This window comes from Oculina patagonica, chromosome 14, assembly GCF_052425735.1.
Source record: "Oculina patagonica isolate OP01 chromosome 14, crgOcupat, whole genome shotgun sequence".
NCBI classification, from domain to species: domain Eukaryota; kingdom Metazoa; phylum Cnidaria; class Anthozoa; order Scleractinia; family Oculinidae; genus Oculina; species Oculina patagonica.
Window position 1 is genome coordinate 19,583,355 of NC_135771.1, and position 21,272 is coordinate 19,604,626.

At 37.5% G+C, this 21,272-nt stretch overlaps 2 protein-coding genes across 2 annotated transcripts in view; one reads left to right on the plus strand and one right to left on the minus strand.

Moving 5' to 3' along the window:
* The window catches only part of LOC144637836 (proteasome adapter and scaffold protein ECM29-like), a 40,284-nt gene extending 38,370 nt beyond the window's left edge, over positions 1 to 1,914 (minus strand). The window contains 3 exon segments of the mRNA XM_078496915.1: positions 74 to 163; positions 1,646 to 1,776; positions 1,885 to 1,914. Of these exon segments, the coding sequence (XP_078353041.1) occupies positions 74 to 163; positions 1,646 to 1,776; positions 1,885 to 1,912 (249 nt within the window). The 5' untranslated portion in view covers positions 1,913 to 1,914.
* A 655-nt stretch (positions 1,915 to 2,569) lies between these two features.
* Positions 2,570 to 19,297, plus strand: LOC144637837 (mucolipin-3-like). The gene is made up of 13 exons (XM_078496916.1): positions 2,570 to 3,057; positions 4,085 to 4,249; positions 5,344 to 5,497; positions 5,755 to 5,824; positions 9,127 to 9,223; positions 10,179 to 10,287; positions 12,142 to 12,257; positions 12,600 to 12,749; positions 13,268 to 13,369; positions 14,506 to 14,628; positions 16,419 to 16,631; positions 17,381 to 17,541; positions 18,973 to 19,297. Exons 1-13 carry the CDS (start codon positions 2,719 to 2,721, stop codon positions 19,043 to 19,045), a joined length of 1,872 nt encoding a protein of 623 aa, XP_078353042.1. The 5' UTR covers positions 2,570 to 2,718; the 3' UTR covers positions 19,046 to 19,297.
* The last annotated feature ends 1,975 nt before the right edge of the window (positions 19,298 to 21,272 follow it).

The following is a 21,272-nucleotide window of genomic DNA, read 5'->3' on the forward strand; positions in this document are numbered from 1 at the left end:
AGGTTGTGTCCTCAATTTGAACATTTTACATGTAATAGCTTAAAATTTGCTACAAACAATAATTTAACCTTACTTGATATTGCAACAGCAGTGAGTCCACTGGGAGTTGAATCTTTGGCCGGCTCTTTAAACGCTTGTTGAGATGAGTTAACAAAGTCATCACCTAAAAGTAAAACAACACAATGTACATACAAGTCAGATAAATAAGTTTTTGAAAATGTTTTGGGGATATAAAGAAGGGATATGCAATCACAAGACGAAATCCAATCAACAAGCGCACAGCATGCAAATTTTGCTGCTTTACACGTTGTTATTGGGCACTTAGTGTATTGGACACTTAGTGTTCAATATGGCACTTTGTCATGTGTCACCTTAGCTGCTTGCTCTCCAATCTGGTGAAAAATAGAATAAGTGGCAAATGGTACCTAGAAAATGGTGATCTTATTTCATAAATTATCACAGAAGCCTTTGCGATGAGTCATGAAGTCTTGTAATGTGTACAGTCAACTCTCTCTAAAACGGACCCTCGGGCCGCTCTTTCGTTTAGAGAGGTGTTGTTTATAGGGATAAAGTAAATAAAAAAAAAAGGGGGGGGAGCAACAGGTGGTTTTTGGGTAAAAAAAATGTATTTCTTTCCATCTTATGGTCTAAGATTGTATATGTCTCTCTCAGAATTTCAAATAAAGGTTGTTGCGTGAGTTTGCCAGCCAGGTAAGAACCAATCACCTAAAACAAAGGGGTGGTTGCTACGCGGCTATGACTGGCTACATAGCCGCACAGCTACTAAGCCGCCTATCCGCATAGCCAATTCGTGTAACACTGCTCTCAACGTGAGGTCATACTGTATCTACTCGGATTGCAGAGCGCTAATCATTAACATTGAAAAATTGCGCTTGTAGCAACCAACTTTGGCCCTTTTTTCTCCGCTCATAAGCTAGAAGAAGCCCCAATCTCTTTCATTTGTGTTAACTTCATTGACATCTTTGAAAAGAGCAAGGTATGGTTTATTTTTGACCTTTGAATGGTTCTACTATGGTCTGGATATTTTTTATTTATTATTGGGGTTTGTTTTTTTTTTTTTTTTTTTTTTTTTTTTTTTTTTTAAAAAGAGAAAAAAGGAAAATAATAACTTTAATCTATGAGCCACGTAGCTGCAGTTTCTGAGGTATTGTTTCAAGGTAGCAGGGTCTTCTGCCATACCTGCCAACTCTCCAGGTTTCCCGGGAGTCTTGAAGTTTTTCATAAAATCTCCCGGTCTGATCTTCGGAGAGTATTCATACATTGTTTTAAATGATATCTTTACAATGCAAAGATTTCCAGACGTCTCCAGATTTTTGTACTCTGGGGGTTGGCAGGCAAGCTTGTGTTCTGCAGTTTCTCCTATCACTAATATATTTGTAATCCAATATTGGACCATGATATCTAAGTCGTAAAATTTATAAGACAAACACACATGGCATATGAAAAATTAACTAAAACCTGCGTGAGTGCAAAATTATAAAAAGTTCCCAAATATTTCGTCCGGTAACTCATAATCTAGGACCAGAAGTAACTGAAAGAATATAAAAAAACATGCAAAATCTATAAGGAAAATACTTTTCTACAAGACATATAAAAGAGGATCATTTCATTTTCGTTTACTTGCCTTATTTTTGACTTCCTGGTGAGGACTAGCAACTTTTAGTAGAAGCGGGCACAAAAAATTGTTCACGGTTTTCTCCAACTGTTCGTCTGTTTCGGCTGAAGCGACGCGAAGAAACACCCTCTCAAGAAGTTCTACAAAAAAAGAAAACGTTAATGATACATCTTTTGCTTAGTTCCTCGTTTTTCAGCCTCAAGTTGGGGATAAATTAGACGAGGGAAATATAAAGAGGAGTTTTATACCAAGTTCATCTTTCGCGCTGGCCGCCATCTTGTGTTGAATGAATAAACACGTGACTTTCAAAAGCAAAACAGCTGACTCAGTATGATTGCGTGAAATAAGCGGGCTTCGCGGGCTTCGGGATTCAGCATCCCGCGCCCGGCCGCGCGTAACTCGCTTGTAGCCCTTGATTTTTTTCCCTAAAAAAAAACGATCCTTCATAAAAATAAAAACTGTCTAGAAATGTTCGACCTTCATTTGAAGTGAAAATTAAAAAATATTTAAAATCTAAATAACAAGTAATTTGACTTGATTTAAAATATTTTCATAAGAAGAAATATGACAAAATAGCGAACTTTGAAGCCCCGTGACGCGCGAACGAGTGGTACAAACACAAGACTTTATCCATAAACATTTAAGTCCCTTCACGCGATTAAAAAAATGCGGAGAATTTCACAAAGAATGAACAAAAAATAGGAACTTTTCATTTTATTCACCGTTCGCGTTCAGAATACCCTGTACTTGCGTTATTCTTACATAGAAACCTTATTTTAAGCTCAAACTGCCATAGCAAAATTTCAAAAAAGTTAGAATGTAGGACCTTGGACTGTATGCGAAATGAACGTAACGTAATGTAACGTAGCGTTATGTCACGGTCATGCTCACCGTCACGTATCTGTCACGTGAGCTGCGCCGATTCTGTATTACGAAACGCTGTAAACAAAGACGGTTCTCGACAGGGCTTCTAGAGAGTAGCAAGCTTCGTAGTCTTGCAAAAACGCCTGAACTGCATGTTTGGGTTAAATTTTTGATTTTTTTTCTGTGACATCGGAGTCAAAATCACTTAAATTGACAAAATGACATCACCAACAAAGGAAATATCCCGCAAGCCGTCAGTCACTCGCTCCTGCGATCTGGGAACTGTTCCCGAAGAGCTTGAACACAACAAGATGGACGGTAATTCTGTATTTGAGCGTTCGTTTGCGGATCAACAAGCTCCCGAAGAACCTAGTTCGGGTTCAGATACAGGGAACATAATGGGAAGTCTTCAAACAAGCCCAAGTCTACCTCGAGAAGTTATGAAAACGAAGATTAAATACCACTACATGAATCCATTTCAGAAGTTTCGCGCGAGACGGCGGAAACCTTGGAAATTGGTCGTTCAGATTGTCAAAATTGTACTTATAACTATCCAGGTAAGATTTGATGACTTAAGAAAGTTAGATAAAACTGTAATTTTTCTTTCTGTAGAAATCGTTGAGCGTTTTACAGTTTGAGCAAAGTCCAAAACGGCGTTTTTGTCAAACTACTGTAGAAACGTGTTGTGGCGTATCCAAAACAACTGTACTACGTGAAATGTCAAAAGATGGTCGCTATTTTACCAACTCAGATCGAGCGGCTGAAATCATAAAACAGATTGGTCTACGTATTTTTTAATGACTGATCTTTTTGAAAGGAAAATATAGTTTTACATAGTTTTGATTCAAAGGCAATTTCAAAGTTTGATTCAAATGAAAATTTACAAGCTAGAGTGTAGAGTCCTCTGGGAAAAGGACTTCTCTTTTGCACACAATTGGTCACAATTCTGTGCAGTTTTTGCAAGTACAGGGATAATAATAATAAACAAAAACAATTTGATAATGTCGATAACAGCTTTTAGATAACTGCTAATTAAACTGCACATGTATTATAAAACACCGGGGGGAGGGGTACTCCCTTAAATAAGGGCTTAACGGGGACGCACGGCCCAATAGGGTATGGTTTTCAGGATTTTTTTGTCTTGAACGGGGTGTATAGTTCACCCCTTTTTGTCTTAAACAGGGTATCTTTACATGGATTAATGTCAAACAGGATAGGCTTATATGCCTGCAGAGTGTAAATTTATACAAACTTACCCACAAGCCGAATTTTCACAAATTCTTCCGTATTGCTGACTTGCGATGATTTCGGCATTGATGCTTAGCTTAATTCACAATTACAACAAAGCCAGTGAGGTACTTGTTTATGTCTTAGACAGGGTATCAAAGATTGGCATTCTGTCTTAAACAGGGTAGGAAAATCAGAGGTTTGTGTCTTAAACAGGGTCAGGGTTTAGGAGTCTGGGCTGCACCTCCCTAGCTCCCCGAGATTGAGTCGAGTACTCCCTTCCCCCCCCCGGGGGGATTAAACAGTATTGCATATGGCCACATTATTAGTTAACTTTTTATTTTTAATTGTTTGCAGATTTGTTTATTTGGATTGGATCGGTTTTCTTTGGTGACATTCCTGGAAAATAATCGCATGGCCTTGAAGCACTTATTTCTTAAAGATTTTCAAAACAGCAAAGAGGGTGTTGTGGTGTACACAAGAAAAGAGCTATACGATCATCTTCACTATGCTCATGAACAGGTATATATAAATTAAATATTTATCTAGTCAAGTGTGACGCGGTGGCCTAATGGTTAGCGCACTGGACTCTGGATTGAGCGGTTTGGGTCCAAGCCCTGGTGCGGGGTCACTGTGTTGTGTTGTTGGACAAGACATTTTACTCTCACAGTCCCTCTCTCCACCCTGGCCCCAGTTGTTCGAAGGGTGGATAACGCTATCTACCTGATAAATCACTGTCTGGTTGATATAGCGAAGTAGGTTTTGTATGACAGTTATCCACTGTATAGTGATTTATCCGATGGATAGAGTTATCCACCCTTTGAACAACTGGGCCCTGGTGTATAAATGGGTACCAGAGAAATACATGTAATGCCAGGGAGTAACCCTACGGTGGACTAGCATCCCATCTAGCAGGCTTTAGAAATACTCCTAATCACTTAATGCCACAGAAACCAGGATAAGCTCTGGCTGTATGGGCCACTAGGCTTGACGCTTTTCTATATATTAAGAGTTACTGCTTTAGGTCAGTTTCTGGAGAAAAAAATGTTGTATTTATTTATTATTCCTGTGCAAAACTTTCTTCTTTGTTTGAATCGTCGACTGGGGAGTTAGTTATTTTTCAATAGAATTCCTATTCACCAAAGGCTCTCTTCTGCAAACTTAATTCTCACAACATTAATAATTCATCAAGCTAAAACAAAGGAAATCATAAACGTGACTGACAGTGGTTTGGAAATCTGATCTTAATTAGCATAGATTTTAATGATTTTATGTCTCCATTTACTCCTTACTTTTAGTTTCAATTGAGAAAATAATTATATCAAACACTTGAGAAGTGTTTCACCACATATCCCGAACACCCGGAAGTTCGTTGAAAATACTCTGCTTTGTGTTGTATTTTTCAACTCCCTTCTTGCTGTTTAGAAATGTGATGAAACACTCTCTCTTGTGTTGGATATTTACTTCTGACAATTTGGGCTCAATAGTTATTAGAGGCCTAATTAATACAAGTATTATTATTTATAATTATTAACAATGTCAGTACGAATTTGCAATCTGTTTCCTTTTTAACTCTGGCATTGGTAGTTACATGTTTTTTCCTTCTCTGTTGACAGTATTATCAAATTGCGACAACCCCTATTGGTACTTATAACTATACACACATGGTGAACGGCACTGATCCCCCACAAGTGCAGTTATGCTACAGTTACTATGCCAAAGGAGGGATTGTAAACAACACCTACGTGTTTGATCCCGATGTGAAGGATGGTAAGATACAAGCGGCCCCGAGGGGCCACGGCGGCCCGGGGCCCGGAGCAGGGGACCCAGAGAGGGGGCGGGGGACCCGCGGGGCATCTGGTTTTTTTCCGACATTTGTTCTGTTTAATATATAGATAGGCATATCAGAGTTTGACCTCTCTGATAATGAACATGTGTTTGAAATATGCCGTATTACATACATAGTATATTAATATTATAATTTAGTCAACAATGATATTTAATAATGAAATCTCTTTCCTTCACAGCTTGCATATTTTTAAAACGTCCTTATCACCATCAACACTTTATCAAAAATGACACCTTTAATCTGGGAAGGTAAGGTTCTAAAGTAACATGTTTGTTGTTGTTATTGTTGTTGTTGTTTGTTCTTCTCTGAGTCTTAAAATGTATTTTTAATTACTGAATTTATCATATATGTTGCGGTTAATTTTTGATCTCAGTTAATTTCTAATCTTAACTAGTTAGTTTTCTTCTAACAAGTTGATCTTTTGATGATAGGGTTAGGGTATGGGTTGGAGTCATTTATTTTTAAAAATTAGTGGTTCACCCAATGTTTCCTACGTGGCAAAGTAGATAAGGGGTTGGAAAGCAAATCCAGAGGTCGAGAGTTCAAATCCAGTGCAGGTTAGTGAAAAGAAAAAAATTAGATGATAGTACTTAGAGGAGGGGGATAATAGCAGATAGTTGGGGACGGTAAGCTGAGGATTCTACCGGGTGAGTAGTTGAGAGACAGCGTAAGCCCATAACATAACATATACTTTATTTATACACGGTAAAAACATCAGTTACAAAGATTAAAACACACAAAGAAAGCTGATTTACATGTTTGCCGTGTGGGAGCATGAGGGAGAACCAGGCACTTGATCGATCTATTAAACTGGCTAGAGGAACTAGTAGCTTGAGTCGTGGGGAACATTCCATATTTGCCCCACTGTATTTGATTGATAAAATTCAGTGGGGCAGATAGACTAACTTGTTTGCCTTGTCTCTGAGGTTATATTCTTCTAATGGATCAATAGGTGTAGGTACTCCTGATTGTTTATGCCAGTATTAGACATTAGTTTCGCTTCGAGCTTTTCCTTCTAGTAAAGGGTTCCCAGTCCTAGTTATGATCGTAATAGCGGAGTAGTAGAGAAGGAATGATGTAAGAATCTTAAGGAGTTTTGGAGCTTGTTAATTAGCAGCTAGTTCAAGGGAGGGGAGATGTTTACTTTTACTTTTCTACTTATTAACCTAGTCTAAAAAAAAATCAACTAGTGCGAAAAAAAACTAACTAGTTGAAATAAAACATAGGCATGTTAAGCGTGCAGGAGTTATTTTTTCAATTTATGGGGTGGCTTGGGGTTAGATTTGGTGATTGTCCTGTTGGGATGGTTTATGCCATGGATTGAGCTATTTGTGTATGGCGGCCCACAGAGTCACTTTTTTGCACAAAATTTGCTTGCAAACAAAATAATTTTTACGTGCACTTTGATACATCAGAACTGTTTTATTCAATACGTAAATTTTCATCATTTAACTGAAAAACAAGAACTAATTTAATTATCAAAATGTCACAAAATGGCATGTTTTTATTCTGTTTAAAGCGCTTATTTTGTTTCTAGCTTTCTATCAACCGTAACGCGATACTTTTGTTTGTTACAGTATACTTTTGGCTTTTTGCCAGGAACATTGCGTGTATCGCGTGTTTGCAGGCCTGCCGACTCCATAGCGCCAAGTTAAAACCACAAATTAATTAAATTAGATTTGGGACTTTTACAGCGGTTTCGTAATTAAGCATGCATAAACTTGCATCGTGATTTTCGACGCAAAACTCTTAATAACCAGGAAACAAATTTCCAAGCTGTACCGCACTTTAAAAAACCTTTCGAAAGAGATGTTTTTTGATTTGGTTTGCTGTTCTCAAAAACAAAATAATCATGTTACAACCATTTTCGACAAAAACAAAAGAATCATGTTACAATCTTTTTGACAAAAATTGACAAAAACAAAAGTATCTCGTTTGTTGTTTCAAAAATGAAAATAACAGGGACGTGTTTAGAAATTTTGTATTTAAGCCTAACGTGGTGTGCTTTTCAATGCGGTAGAATTCTTGTAGAATCCGTGGCGTTAATTTAATTAGACTTTAAAGGCATCACAACGATCTTAGAGAAAAACAAAGGTGTCATGTTACAACCGTGACTTTCTTTCCTTTGATTTTTTTCTCCATCAGTTGAACTAACTTCCATATTATTTTGTAAAACCTCTGCCTGAGAGGGGCTTCGTGTGGAAGCGAAAAACTCTTTAGTGTTCGAACATGCTTTCGTGGCGGTTTCGACATTTCTTGAAAGAAATCTTCATAGTACATATATGTGCCAACTCTCATGCCTTGGGCGTGAGTCTCATGCCTGCGAGTTGAAAACTTTGATCTCACGCCAACTCACGCTCACAAGCCAATTTCTCATGCCTAGTTGAAATAGGTATGCGTATAATTAAAACCACAGACGACACATTTTCCAAAAAATGTTAACTCAAACCAATGTGAGAAACGAAAACTCCATGTAAAATGAGTAAATGGTGATACGTACTTTCCCGAAATCGCAGAGTTTGGCAAAAAAAAAAGCATTGGGAACGAGGTCGTGTTTAGCAAACACGTCCACGCACTGGGATCGGGATATGATCGGAACGTCTTCGGAATATTTGGACGTCTTCGGGAAACTTTGGACACTGTCGTAAGGTCTTCGGAAATCCTGGCAATCTCAGGATAAAAATCTCACGCCTTTACACAGAAAAAGTTGGCAGGTTTAAGTATGTGCTTCTCGGCTTCATGCTTGAGTGAGCGTGTGACGTGTTCACCAGACCGTGGCGAGAGCATGAACATTTTCCATGCCTTGTTGAAATTTAATTAGCAAAAGTTAGCATACAAACAACGGTTGAAATGAATTGAAAACTAGCTTCCTTTACTAAACATGAGGCCCTAACACACACCGAAGAAGATTCCTTGCCATTTTTACCACTCTTTGTAAATTAACCCACAGTAATAACATCATAATAACAACATTGTCCTTCAATTTCTACGGTCAGCAAAACTAGCCTGCCCAAAACGAACCCTCAAATAACAATTAAGTGTTGGTCCTTTTGCCGACGGCGTGTGCGTTGTAAGCAGGCGAGCATTAAGCAAAATACGTTTCAAATCCAGGATAATTCACAACTCACCAATTGAAATCTTTATAGAGCTAAATCTTCCATTGAAAACTAACTGCGACACAATTTCATCAGATTACTTCGCCTTTATAAACTGCAATTTGATTGGTTCTGATAGTACCTGAAACCTGATTGGTGTGACAAACATACTTTGGTCACTGAGACACCGTCCAACACGCTGACTAAGAGCTATTTTAAAAAAATAACTCAAAAATTAACTGAGATAAAAAATTAACTGCAACATTATAATTATATTATATCAGATGTGATTACACTACTGTTTGGTGTAGCTTAACATGTTCATCTGCCTAGGTGAAACAGACATGATCCTAGAGTGTCCTTTTCTGTAATGTCTTCTAATGTCTTTAATTAACATGTCATAGTTGAATTGGATAATGTGTCTCTAATTAAATACATTGTGTTATTCAATTTAGGCTTTGTCAAGTTAGTATGAAGTTCTCTTTGAAGACAGTGAATTTGAAAAATGTCAAAGCCTGGGATAAGCCGGCCTGTTATCAGCTGAATGTTACGGTAAGAAAAAATTAAACTAATTGTGCTGCAAAAAATATCCCACATCAAGTCTTAGGGATGATTGTTTTTAGACCCCTTAGCTGGGCTGCAAATAACAGTCGGTCATCGGACGGCCCCCAAAAATTGCTCATGTCCGACGAAATCCCAAGTGTGGTCGGACATGATGCCCGTACAATTTTCTGATTGTAAATCATTTTACAGCAACAATGAATAAATTTCAACCTTTTGTTTTTGGTGATGTCAGACCACAATTTTGTTTTGTCCAACCAAGATGGTGTCTTAGTAGGACATACAGTAAAAACCCGCGTATAAGAACCTAGGTTTTTTCAAGTTAGCCTAAACAGGTTCTTATATAAATGGTATTTAGTGAAAAATTAGGCTAACTAGGTTCTTAATATTATTAGGTTCTTAACTTTTGTTCAAGAAATAAAGTATTTTTAAATGATCTGGTCTTAAATGTCCAATAACAGTATTCTTAGAGGCTTTGGTAAGCAAAATACTAATGCTATTTTAATCTGATTCTGTTAAAATCAAACCTATACTTTAACCTTCACTATAATTTCATAAGGTTCATCTGTTCATCTTAGTTAATAATTATATATTTCATGGAGGAAAAGTTTTATGTAACTATGCTGTAACTATAAAGTGTACAGACTGTGTTATAAACAAATTTTTGAAAAGATTATTATTTTCTTCTTTGAAAATAAGAACCTGTTTTAGAATTTTAGCCTAAAATGGTTCTTATGTGAAGGGTGCTTAAAAACGAAATTTTAGCCTAACAGGTTCTTAAATGTTAGGTTCTTATACGTGGGTTTTTACTGTATGTCCTTTCAAGTGAAAAAAAAAACATTTGCAGCCCTGCCTTAGCCTTGGCAGCACATTAAAATTTTAAATTAAATGTATCAAAATTAGTGTATTGGTGAAATTGATATTTTGTTTATCTGTCTTTTATTAGATTTTGTTTGATAACGTGAAACATGATGGTAGAATGCCAGTTGAGCTTGATATGGATAATACTTGGTTAGAGTGCCAGAAAGGAGAAATAAAAGGACAACATAAATTAAGTAAGTCTGTTATCTATAAAAAATTAAAACATTAAAAAAAATTATATTTTAGATTGCATCAAAAATCTGCTATCAATCTCAGACAACCATTGACAAGAGTTAAAATTCAGCCTGCTTGTTTCACGCATATTGGATTCATTTCATGGTCTTAATAACTGATCACATGACATAATTTTTGTGGCTTGCACGACTTTAGCATTTCGAGCTACCGGTTATAAGAAAAGGCGAAGTGAAGGCAAAATTTTCTTTCCAAGGAAAAACTTTTTGTAAGAACTCTAGCCCAGGTTGTCTTCAATTCTCTCGCTGAAGTCTAGCTCGAACATTTTGTTCAGAGCTTCTTTTTCGAGCTTTTCTTGGATTTTTTTAGCTTTTCTTGGAAAAGAAAATCTGGCCTATGCTTTGACCAAAAATGGCATCACTTAAAATTAAGCTCTGCAGGAGGAAAAGATCCTTCCAGTGACACAAAATAATAGCAATTGTGACCTTCCACGGGAAAACGTACACTAACGCTTAATTTCTGTTAAACGGGCAAAAACTAATGGCTAACGGACAGGTGACTAGCGACTTTTTAAAGTGCTTAAAGGACTTGGTTAATGCTTTGAACGCTGAGGCAAAAATTTCTTACAACTTGCAAAAGCATCCTAATGGGTTGGCCTACCGGTAATTATCCGAACAACTTGTTTAAACCTTCTAATGAATAGGTTAATAACTGGTCAGCTAAACTGTAGGGCTTCTGATAATTTGCGGGGGAAAAAGAGAAATTTCACAGGATTTGAAGAGACAAATTCGCGGAGAAAACGGCAGATTTCCCGGGATTTTTGCGGGAATTTTCGGGGCAAATTTCGTTGAAAAGCAAAAAAGAAAGATTCCTGACAAAAATATTGGAAGGATGTCAAATTCAGGGCAAGAAAGAAACACAAAAGTTCATCCAACACAGTTCTGAAGGCAACTGTACTTGTTTCGAGCGACAAGAACACATAAAGCATTACCGAAACGCTTGGCCGGATAACCTCCTTTTTCCGCTGCAATTTAGAACCGAAAACAGCAACGCAATAAACTTCTTTCCCCTCATCGCTCTCTTGCGTTGCTTTGCAGTTTACAAGGCAAGATTGTTCTAGATCAAAGGTTTAAATCCATCTGTGAAGTCAAAACATTCTTGTGTCTTCATTCGGTCTCTCCATTCGTGTACGATTAAACGTGTGCCTGCATTACTACAGACAGCAGTTTCTTTTCACACTCCATATAGTGTCAACGAAAAGTTCTCTTAACGGCCAGTCCCCAGGTTTTTGCAACATTAATCTGAGATGCCTGGTAGTTTTGGTACGATGTTTACTCGTGGCAGTGACAAAATTTCAAGATAAATTTGCAAGTTTATGGCAAGTAAACAGCTCAAATAGCCAAGATAAGTTTCAAATATGTTGTACCGACATGTATTTGGTAGAATTTCTAGCGAATTTTGCGGTATTTCATGTGTTTTTGTCAATTTCGCGGGATTTCGCGGATATACCTGAATTTCGCGGCTCCGCGACCACGCGAAATTTCAGAAGCCCTGGCTAAAAGACATAAACAGCTTTTTCTTTCAAGCTATCAAACTACGGTTCAAACTATCGAACTATGGTTTACTATAAAACTTTTGATTAACATATCTATACCTTGTGTGCGCATTTTAAAAGATGAAAGATAAAATCATTCACTGAGGCGTGACGACTGAACCAGTTTTGTGAGCATAAAAATACCAGCGGCTTTGCCCAATAATTTTCTGAATGGCACACTTAAATTGACATGAAGTGGTAATGTCTTGATTTTTGTCAAATTCTTCTGTATTATTCTGTGTGGTTTCCTTCTGTCTAACAGGGACACGCGTTATAAGTCAAGCCTTGGTGGTGTTTGATGCTGTTGTGATTTTCCTGTGCAGCCTATCGCTGGTGCTATGCACAAGATCAATTTACAAATCACTAAAGTTGGCCAAGGTGAGACACAGCCATTAAGGATCTGAATAAAAGTGATTTACATTCAAAGGCTTTATCGAAGGAAGGCCCTGGTTCATTCTCATTGTACATAACTGAATAGTGTATGATGTAAAAGGATTTCTAAATCTGGGTTTTTATATTATTAATAATTTTACAAGAGGATAAGTTCTCAAGGGAGGAAAAACAAAAATTTGCTGAAAGTCAAGACCAAAGTTCCTTGTGTGTGCTGTAACATTATTATTTTTTTTGAGATGTTGAACTGTGGTCAACAGCCTTTGCATTAAATTTTTCTTTTTCGTTTTTCGTAATTATGTCATGACTGTCACTTTTGATTGTTCAAAGGAAACCGCCACATTTTTCAAGAGTGAACTGAGGGAGGAATTTACCTTCTCCGATTACCAGGAGTTTGTCAGCTTATGGTTTTTTGTCATCATGTTAAGTGACGTTCTTACTATTGTGGGCTCAATATACAAGATGGCCATTGATCAAAAGGTGAGTTTTTGTATGGTTGAGGATGTACCTTAAACTCTAAAAAATGATTAGCAAGTGATGCAAAAAAAGGGAGAGACGAGAGAATTGCTGAGCAAAGCGTGAAGGGCAGGGGAGGGAGCACGAGCGAGCCCCCACCCCCTTGCATCTCCTGTTTTGCACTGGTGTCCAGTTCTCTTGCCCTTCTTTCCCCACGTTTATCAATCAATAAAAGGGGGCTGTGAACAGTCTAATCACACATGACCCCCACCCTCCCTCCCCCAACACAATAACCATTTGATTAAGTCACTGTCTTTAACGGATTGGGTAAACTTGCTTCATTTATTCACTTGGGTAACATGTATAATATTAAAAATTTCCCTTTCATTTTTGACAAGGTACGTGTTTTTTTTGCTGCTTATCAATCAACTTGATCAATTGTTTATTGCGTTTCTTCCACACTTTTTTTTGTCTTGGGTAATACTATATTATGATAAGTATGTGTATATTCTAAACTACCTACTATACAACATTTCTTTCAGGATAGTGATTTTTACAATTCCAGCAGTATTTTTCTTGGAACAGCAGTTCTCTTTGTTTGGATTGGCCTCCTTCGATTCCTGGGCTACTCCAAGAAATACAATGTAATGTCTCCAGTTATTACTAGAAGTGTATTCTAACTGCCGACCAGTTAGCTCAGTTGGTAGGGTGTCATTGTGCGGGAGGTCAAGGGTTTGAGTCCCAGACCAGACCAACACTTTTAGGATCTTAAAGCAACTGAGGAGAATGTGCTGCCTTTGCAAATGACATCTGCAAATGATAAGACATTCTAGTCTTCTGGGATAAACGATAAACCATAGGTCAAAATGTTACTCTTAGGGCTGTTGCCATGACAACAGTTTTGCCGCTGGTGCTGTCTCAATAAAACTGAAATTCCCAGTTTTTGTCTTAAACCAAGAACCATCTAGCGCAGCCAAACCAATGGTGGGAATTAAGGCAATATGGGAAATATGTATGTTCTAAGCAGGACCCTTTGTCTCACTATTAGAGGTCAGAGTATGGGGTTCCCCAGGGATTTGTCTTTTTGACAGAGAGAGACTGGAGCTGAAAGAGTTGCATGGCAACAATACTAAGGGTGTTATTTTGTTCTTTTTGATGCACATTCGTGGTGCCAAGTTTCAAGAACACTCCATAGTTTAGAGATTTGTTTATTCAGTATTTTACCATTTTAGAGTCATTGTGACGTCATCACTGATCTAATTGCATATACAAAAACGCATCTCTGAAACGAAAAAGATACGAAAAGAAAAACCCATTCTCTGTATTTCGAAAGGCCTCAAATAAGCAGAAAATATTTTTCATGTCATATACACTTTAAGGGTTGGTGCTTCACATGGGTTCAGAGACCCCCCTGGACATAATTGTCCAAGAAAAACTGCCATCAATAAAATAAATAAATAAATATGATTAATAAAAGAAAGTGGTTTGATTTCAGACTTACTAAAAAGACTCCCTTCAATATAGTTCCAACTAAAGCTCTACAGAGATCCGTGCAGTGTCTCTGATTGTTTTTTTTTTTTTCAGTTTTGAATTTTTGCGTGCAAGTAACAACCAATCAGAGACACTGTACACGGATCTCTGCAAAGCAATACGTTGCCAGTATGGAATTTTTGGGTTGAATCTCAGTTTGTTGAGTGGGAAAGAATTCACCGCATGAAGAAAGACGTTAGCTAGTTCATTTTTAGCAAACTGTTTAATCCTTTACCCATATTCCTTGCAGGTTCTTTTAGTAACACTGAAGGCTGCTACTCCAAGTGTCGCCAGATTCTGTGTTTGTACGGCTCTTCTGTTTGCTGGCTTCATGTTTTGTGGCTGGATTGTTCTGGGTCCATTCCATCCCAAGGTAAAGTTCAAGTTCACGTTAATGCTTTTGGTGAAGAGGTTGGGGGGCAGGGGGATAGTAACTTAGGAGTGTCTATATGGGGTAAAATGCTGTAATTTTTATTACCGTATTTACTCGAATAAGCGCCACGGCGCTTATTAAATTTTTCGCGCCTCCAGTGCGGCGCTTATTCAAGGGTGGCGCTTATTTGAGGGCGGCACTTATTCAAAATTTGGACGCCACAATGAATCTTATCTTTTACAGTTATTAAAAAAGAGTGTCTTTTGATTGTCAGTATTTGTCTTTTGCTGAGACAGAAGTGGCGCTAGCTGTCATGGCAAAGTTTGCGGCCTTCACAACATTTACAGAACTACGTATTGTAAGAGTGTTGAATAGAAAAACTAATAGGAGAGCGATAAAACAATCACTTATAAGTGCAAAACATCGCTTTTTGATGCAAAGAAATGTTAGAGCTTGTTTTAGAGCTGCTTTTTAGTGCTGTTTTAAGTTAAACGAAATTCTTCAAATAAGTGCCTCATCGGGACTGCGGCGCTTATTCGGGGGCGGCACTTATTCGAGTAAATACGGTATGCTCCTTTCTTTTTTTTCTGGACAATTCTGCTTACCGGTAATCATAGCTGTAAGTTCACTTTCGTTATTGTTTTGTAAATGTATTTGTTTTTTGTAAATCGTTTCTTTTTTCTTGTAAATAATTAATTTGCGCTTTCTTTGTATGTGATGTATAACATAAAAATAAGCACTATACTTTAATGTAAATCAAAACTTTTACTGTATGCCCAAATATTACGTAGCCCATCTTTAACAGTTTATATAAAGTGTCTTCATAGTAGTTTAGTTTCTATTGTACTTTAGTGCTTTCATGTAGTGTTTTCGTATTGTAATGTAACTGTTATATGTAGTGTTGTTTTTTTTTGAAAATATTGTAATGTAGTGTACTATAACGTAGCAGCAGTTGTTAAATAAATAAATAAAAAAAACTTGGGAGTAACAGGGCTGGGAATTCTGCAGAAGGAAGGTAAAAGGGAGAGTGGAAAATGGGATTCCCAAGGTGTGAGTAATCAGGAGAAATTGGGAAAAATTTTGCAACACTGCATAGTTTTTCCAATAGAAAAGGCACCAAGAGTAGGAACCAGTAAGTAAGGGGAAGAAGCTGGAAATAAAAGGTACGGTAAGTGGAAAGTATAGACCACCACCTCTCCTGTCCCTACCCACTCATTGTTGTTTACAGAGAATTGGATTAGTAAAGATATGTAATACGGTTAGACAGTGTTGATAGAATGGTTTTTATTTGAGTGTCGAGAATAATTCATGTTTACTTTGGTTTTGCATTGCAACACAGTTGTGATTAGTTTAAAAACCTTGTGCCACTCTCTGAACTAATCAGAATAAAAAATAGGCCATTCCGAATTTAATATCACTTGCTCTGAGGTTGGGGGAATAAAACAAAAGAAATGATTTATTCATTCCTGAACCTCGACGTGATTTCTTTGTTTTTCCCCCAAGCCTCGTAGCCAAGTAAGATTTTAATATATCGGAAATGGCCTATTAAAACTGGTTGTGACTCACTCACACACAGTTTCCCATGCTTTGTACTGGCTACACGTGTTCGCTTTAAGTTTTGATTAAATAAGTGGATTGTTTTGGTCACTTGTGATTGGCCAGAATGATTACATTGTAACTACTTTGGTTTTGGTTTACGACACTCGTAAATCGCTCTAATTTGGTGACCTTATGGTATGGGGAACAAACTTTTAAATTTCATCACTCAATTGCTTTTTTGTTGTTTTCAGTTCAAGACACTGACCATCACTGCAGAATGCCTGTACTCTATGATCAACGGAGATGACTTGTATAACACCTATGCACAGATATCGCGCACCAAGAGCCCTTTTGTTGTGTGGATCTTCAGCAAGATCTATCTTTACATCTTCATTGCGCTCTTTATTTATGTCGTTTTGAGCTTGTTCATTGGTATCATTGGAGATACTTACGAAAGGCTTAAGGTTTGTAGGACTAATAAATCTATCATTTATTTGATGAGATAAGGTGATAATTTTAACTTGAGTGTCAAAAGCAATTTTCAGTTGCTTTGGTTTTGCATTATTATTTTTAGTAATTGGTTTAGAAATCTTGCGCCACTGTTCTGGACTAATTAGAAGTAAAAACAATACCCAATTGTGAGTTGCTTCTACACAATTTCCCAAGATTCTGGCCATCTACAGTTATTTGAATTGAGTTTTGATTGGTTCACTGTATTGTCTGTGCCCTTTGTGATTGGCCAGAGTGATTACTTTGGTTTTGGTTTTATGACATTTATTTCAGTTAACAATTGAAATGGCTGGAATGAACAAGTGAAGTGGCATACAAGTAGCGTAACCCTGCTACAAATTACTCCCTTAATTATACCCACAACCTTCTCCCATCTTACGTCTTGTACATTGTACATCAATTGGTAGACCAACGGTTATCTAATCTGGAGGTCTTGCTTTCAAAGCCCACTTATGTTGAAATAATTTTTTTGCCTCATGTGGTCCCCGGTTTCCATTATAGAGCTAATGCTCATCCGAGGGTATCTCCAAGCAATTTGTATTCATATTCAATTTGTACCAATTCATATAGTCATATGCTTGGATGGACAGAAACTTTATGAAAAAAAAATCATATTTTCATTCTAAGACTGAATGAAAAGGTACGAAGGGAATTTCACTTAATTTTTTGTATTCCTGAGTTTTTGTATTGTTTTTTTCTTTAGGATTTGGGGCATCTTCCAGAAACAAAAATCCAAAAGTTTCTGCATGAACCAGCAAACATTGGCAGATCAGTTCAACAAAGAGAGTATGTGCCTGCAGTATCAACAGTGCCTGGAGAAGCCATTGCAACTCCTCTGCCAAGGGAAGGAATGAGTCACTATGGGTGAGTATAACATTCTAACATAATCAAAAAGCATTGTTTTGCATAGCCTGGCATTCGCAAACAACTTAAAACAACTCAAATCCTTTCCTCTCTAGTGACTTTTAAGATGAATGGCCCAAAACATTCCTTACTCATGACGTAACTCTATAGCGATCCGTTGCTCGGTTTTACATTTTCACGCACAAGTACTATTTCTATCTTCTATTCTGTTGTTTTTTGTGATCATTCATTCAGCAACGCCTTGTTTATTCAAAATTTAACCTGTTGCCGTTGTCCTTCTTCTTTCCTTTGTTTTTGTTCCTCTTTCCTTCGGGTCGGGTTGCAGCTCTCGCAAGATCTAACATAAATGGATCGCTACCCTTTGAGAGAACAATAGCACAAACAACAGAAACAATGCCCCTAGTCCCAAACCTAAACAATAGCAACTGCTACACTAGAGGACCAGTAGAGTTACAAGCTTACAAGAGCTGCTACACTACAGGAGAAAAGAGAACAATAGAACAAACAACAGAAACAATGCCCCTAGCCCCCAAAACAATAGCAACTGCTACACTAGAGAACCAGTAGAATTACAAGCTTACAAGAGCTCCTACACTACAGGAGAAAAGAGAACAATAAAACAAACAACAGAAACAATGCCCCTAGCTAGCCCCCAAAACAATAGCAACTGCTACACTAGAGGACCAGTAGAGTTACAAGCTTACAAGAGCTTCTACACTACAGGAGAAAAGAGAACAATAGAACAAACAACAGAAACAATGCCCCTAGCTAGCCCCCCAAAACAATAGCAACTGCTACACTAGAGGACCAGTAGAGTTACAAGCTTAGAAGAGCTTCTACACTACAGGAGAAAAGAGGACAATAGAACAAACAACAGAAACAATGCCCCTAGCTAGCCCCCAAAACAATAGCAACTGCTACACTAGAGGACCAGTAGAATTACAAGCTTACAAGAGCTTCTACACTACAGGAGAAAAGAGGACAATAGAACAAACAACAGAAACAATGCCCCTAGCTAGCCCCCCAAAACAATAGCAACTGCTACACTAGAGGACCAGTAGAGTTACAAGCTTACAAGAGCTTCTACACTACAGGAGAAAAGAGGACAATAGAACAAACAACAGAAACAATGCCCCTAGCTAGCCCCCCAAAACAATAGCAACTGCTACACTAGAGGACCAGTAGAATTACAAGCTTACAAGAGCTCCTACACTACAGGAGAAAAGAGAACAATAAAACAAACAACAGAAACAATGCCCCTAGCTAGCCCCCAAAACAATAGCGACTGCTACACTAGAGGACCAGTAGAATTAAAAGCTTACAAGAGCTGCGACGCTACTGCTTCCCTTCTTCCTTTCTATCTTACTTCATTTCTTCATTCATTCACTTACTCATCGTGTTATTTTTTTATTTCATTTTTTTTTTGTTTAGGAGAAATCATTCCACTGGAACAGTGGATGCAATGATGAGAATTATTTCTATAGATTCGACTGGAGCAGAATGAATACTTCAAATGTTAACTGTCTGGGACTTACAGAATTTGTAGTGAAATATAGTGTAGAAAAGTAAAAATTAAAGTGGTACTCCATGTAGAAGAACAAATTTACTTGTTTCTAAAGAAACTGGAAAAGAAACGAAAGAAATTGAAGGAACTACAAGACCTTTGTACGTTAAATAAATGTTAACGATTACTTTCTCAAAGCTTCCTAAGAAATGAACCTCATACACAAAAAGAGAAGACGCTGACTCACCTAATGTCCAAGGTCCATGCACTTTTGGCGTGAACTCAGTTCTAGTCGTTCAAAGGAAAAATGGGTTTGGTTTTGTAACACCTGTCCAGCGAAAAGTGATAATTTTAAATTATGTATAGTATAATCACTTGAGCATGTGTGGTAAGAAGTATTTAGGCAATCTTGTGTGACTGGTTACCAGTAATATTATGAAATATATAAATATATGGAAAATTAATATTATTTTGATATAAAAGTTCGAAAAATATAATGTAGATTTATAAATTTGGTATCTGTTGCCTACAAGGTGCTTTAAGTAGAAAAAGCCCTTGTTGATGTGAAAAATCATTTACTTAGTAAGAATCCTCTATTTGTAAAACTCTTCGTAAGCGATGGTACAATTTATAATAAATAATAAATGCAAACCTTTGCAAAGCAAAAAAGATGCGTGTCTTGTAGAAAATTTAAGGCTACTCTGGTGGAAATAATGTAAAAACAGAGACCAATACAACGTAGATGGCTAAATTTTGGGTGCTATTTTTCGGCTGTCCAAACCCTTGTTTAAGTGTTGTTTGCTTGAACATTTTCACATGATATAAAATATAAGATTTTGCGTCTCAAGTTTTTAGATTATCGAACCAAATGAAGCTATTATATAACTTAGAGATAAACCATAACCTATTTTTGTCGTGACGGAAGCAGTTTTCGCGGTTTCAAGACTTGCCTGAAGTTATCACCTTCTAAGAAAGTAAAAATGAGAAAACAAGACTGAAATATTCAGTCCTCTTTTTGAAAGGCAGTTTTGAAATTTTGCTTCCGTCATGACACAATAGAGTACACCAAGCTTACCTCCCTTGTGAATTAATACCTGGGATTCTATATCGGCGACGAAAACGTGGACACAGAATTGCAGGTTTTGTCGTTTTTGACCATTAAAATGGTTGTCGACAGAAGTATAAAATCTGGTTCTCAAATGTGTTCAAGAAAGTTCTTCGTGCTCGGAAGAGAAGGAGGGGACGAGAAGAAAAAGTTCCTGGAAACGAGGTTCCTTATTTAAACCAATCAGAGCAAAGGTATCGTTCTCTTGGCCAATCAGTTACCAGGACAAAACCTGTTGCTGAGTTTTTCCCGCCCTTTTCATTCACGTCGGGTTGCCGCGTTTTCTCTCTAAGTTTTTTCTCATCAGTTTTATATTTTTGCCTATCTAGTCTTTGTTCTGTGGCAGTCATAAGGAAAACATCAATTGGAAGAAATAAATGCGATTGTTAATCAAGTCCTCCTTATTTCTTTAATATTCAGTTTGAAAAACACAGCTTTGTTCGCTATCCCTTTGACCGAACTTGCTTAGAGAGGTGGTGGTAGGGGGGGGGGGGGGGGTATTCTTTAATTATACCTTGACCTGTAATGTCGCTTCGCCAGCTCGTCTCAGGCGTCTTGGCAATGAAACAAGAGAACGCTTGGGACGAGGTGAAAACTAACCTGGGATTTGGGGAACGCGCAAAAATTGACGCAAAACTGAGGTGAATTTTTCAGTTGATTGTGAATGCTTGCTTCGCAGGCTAAGACGAAATGAAATGAATGTTGTGAAAAAAAGAACTATTGTCAACGGCGGCAAAAAAGGTTTCTTTTATTAACCATCGTGCAAAAAGTGTTGAGGAAGTTTCACTTGATATCGATTCAAGCACCCTTCAAAGTTTTTGGCAACTGTCTGTGTTGTGAGAAGGTGATTAGTTTCGGTTAGCTTTTGTGCTAATTTGGCACAAATGAACCGGCGCTTTTCAATCCGACCTGTGGATACATGTTGGCAAAGTGTTTTATTTTCTCACCTAGTTGTCTCGTGTCGTCATGACGACGTTGTCATGACGACACGAGATAATTTGTCTAGCCGGCTAACTGACAACATAATTAATTAACATGCTCTTTGCCAAATTCTGTCGTGTCAAGTTCCCTTTACCGTACAAAACTACACAAATAAACAATGTCTTCGGTATTGAAGACATA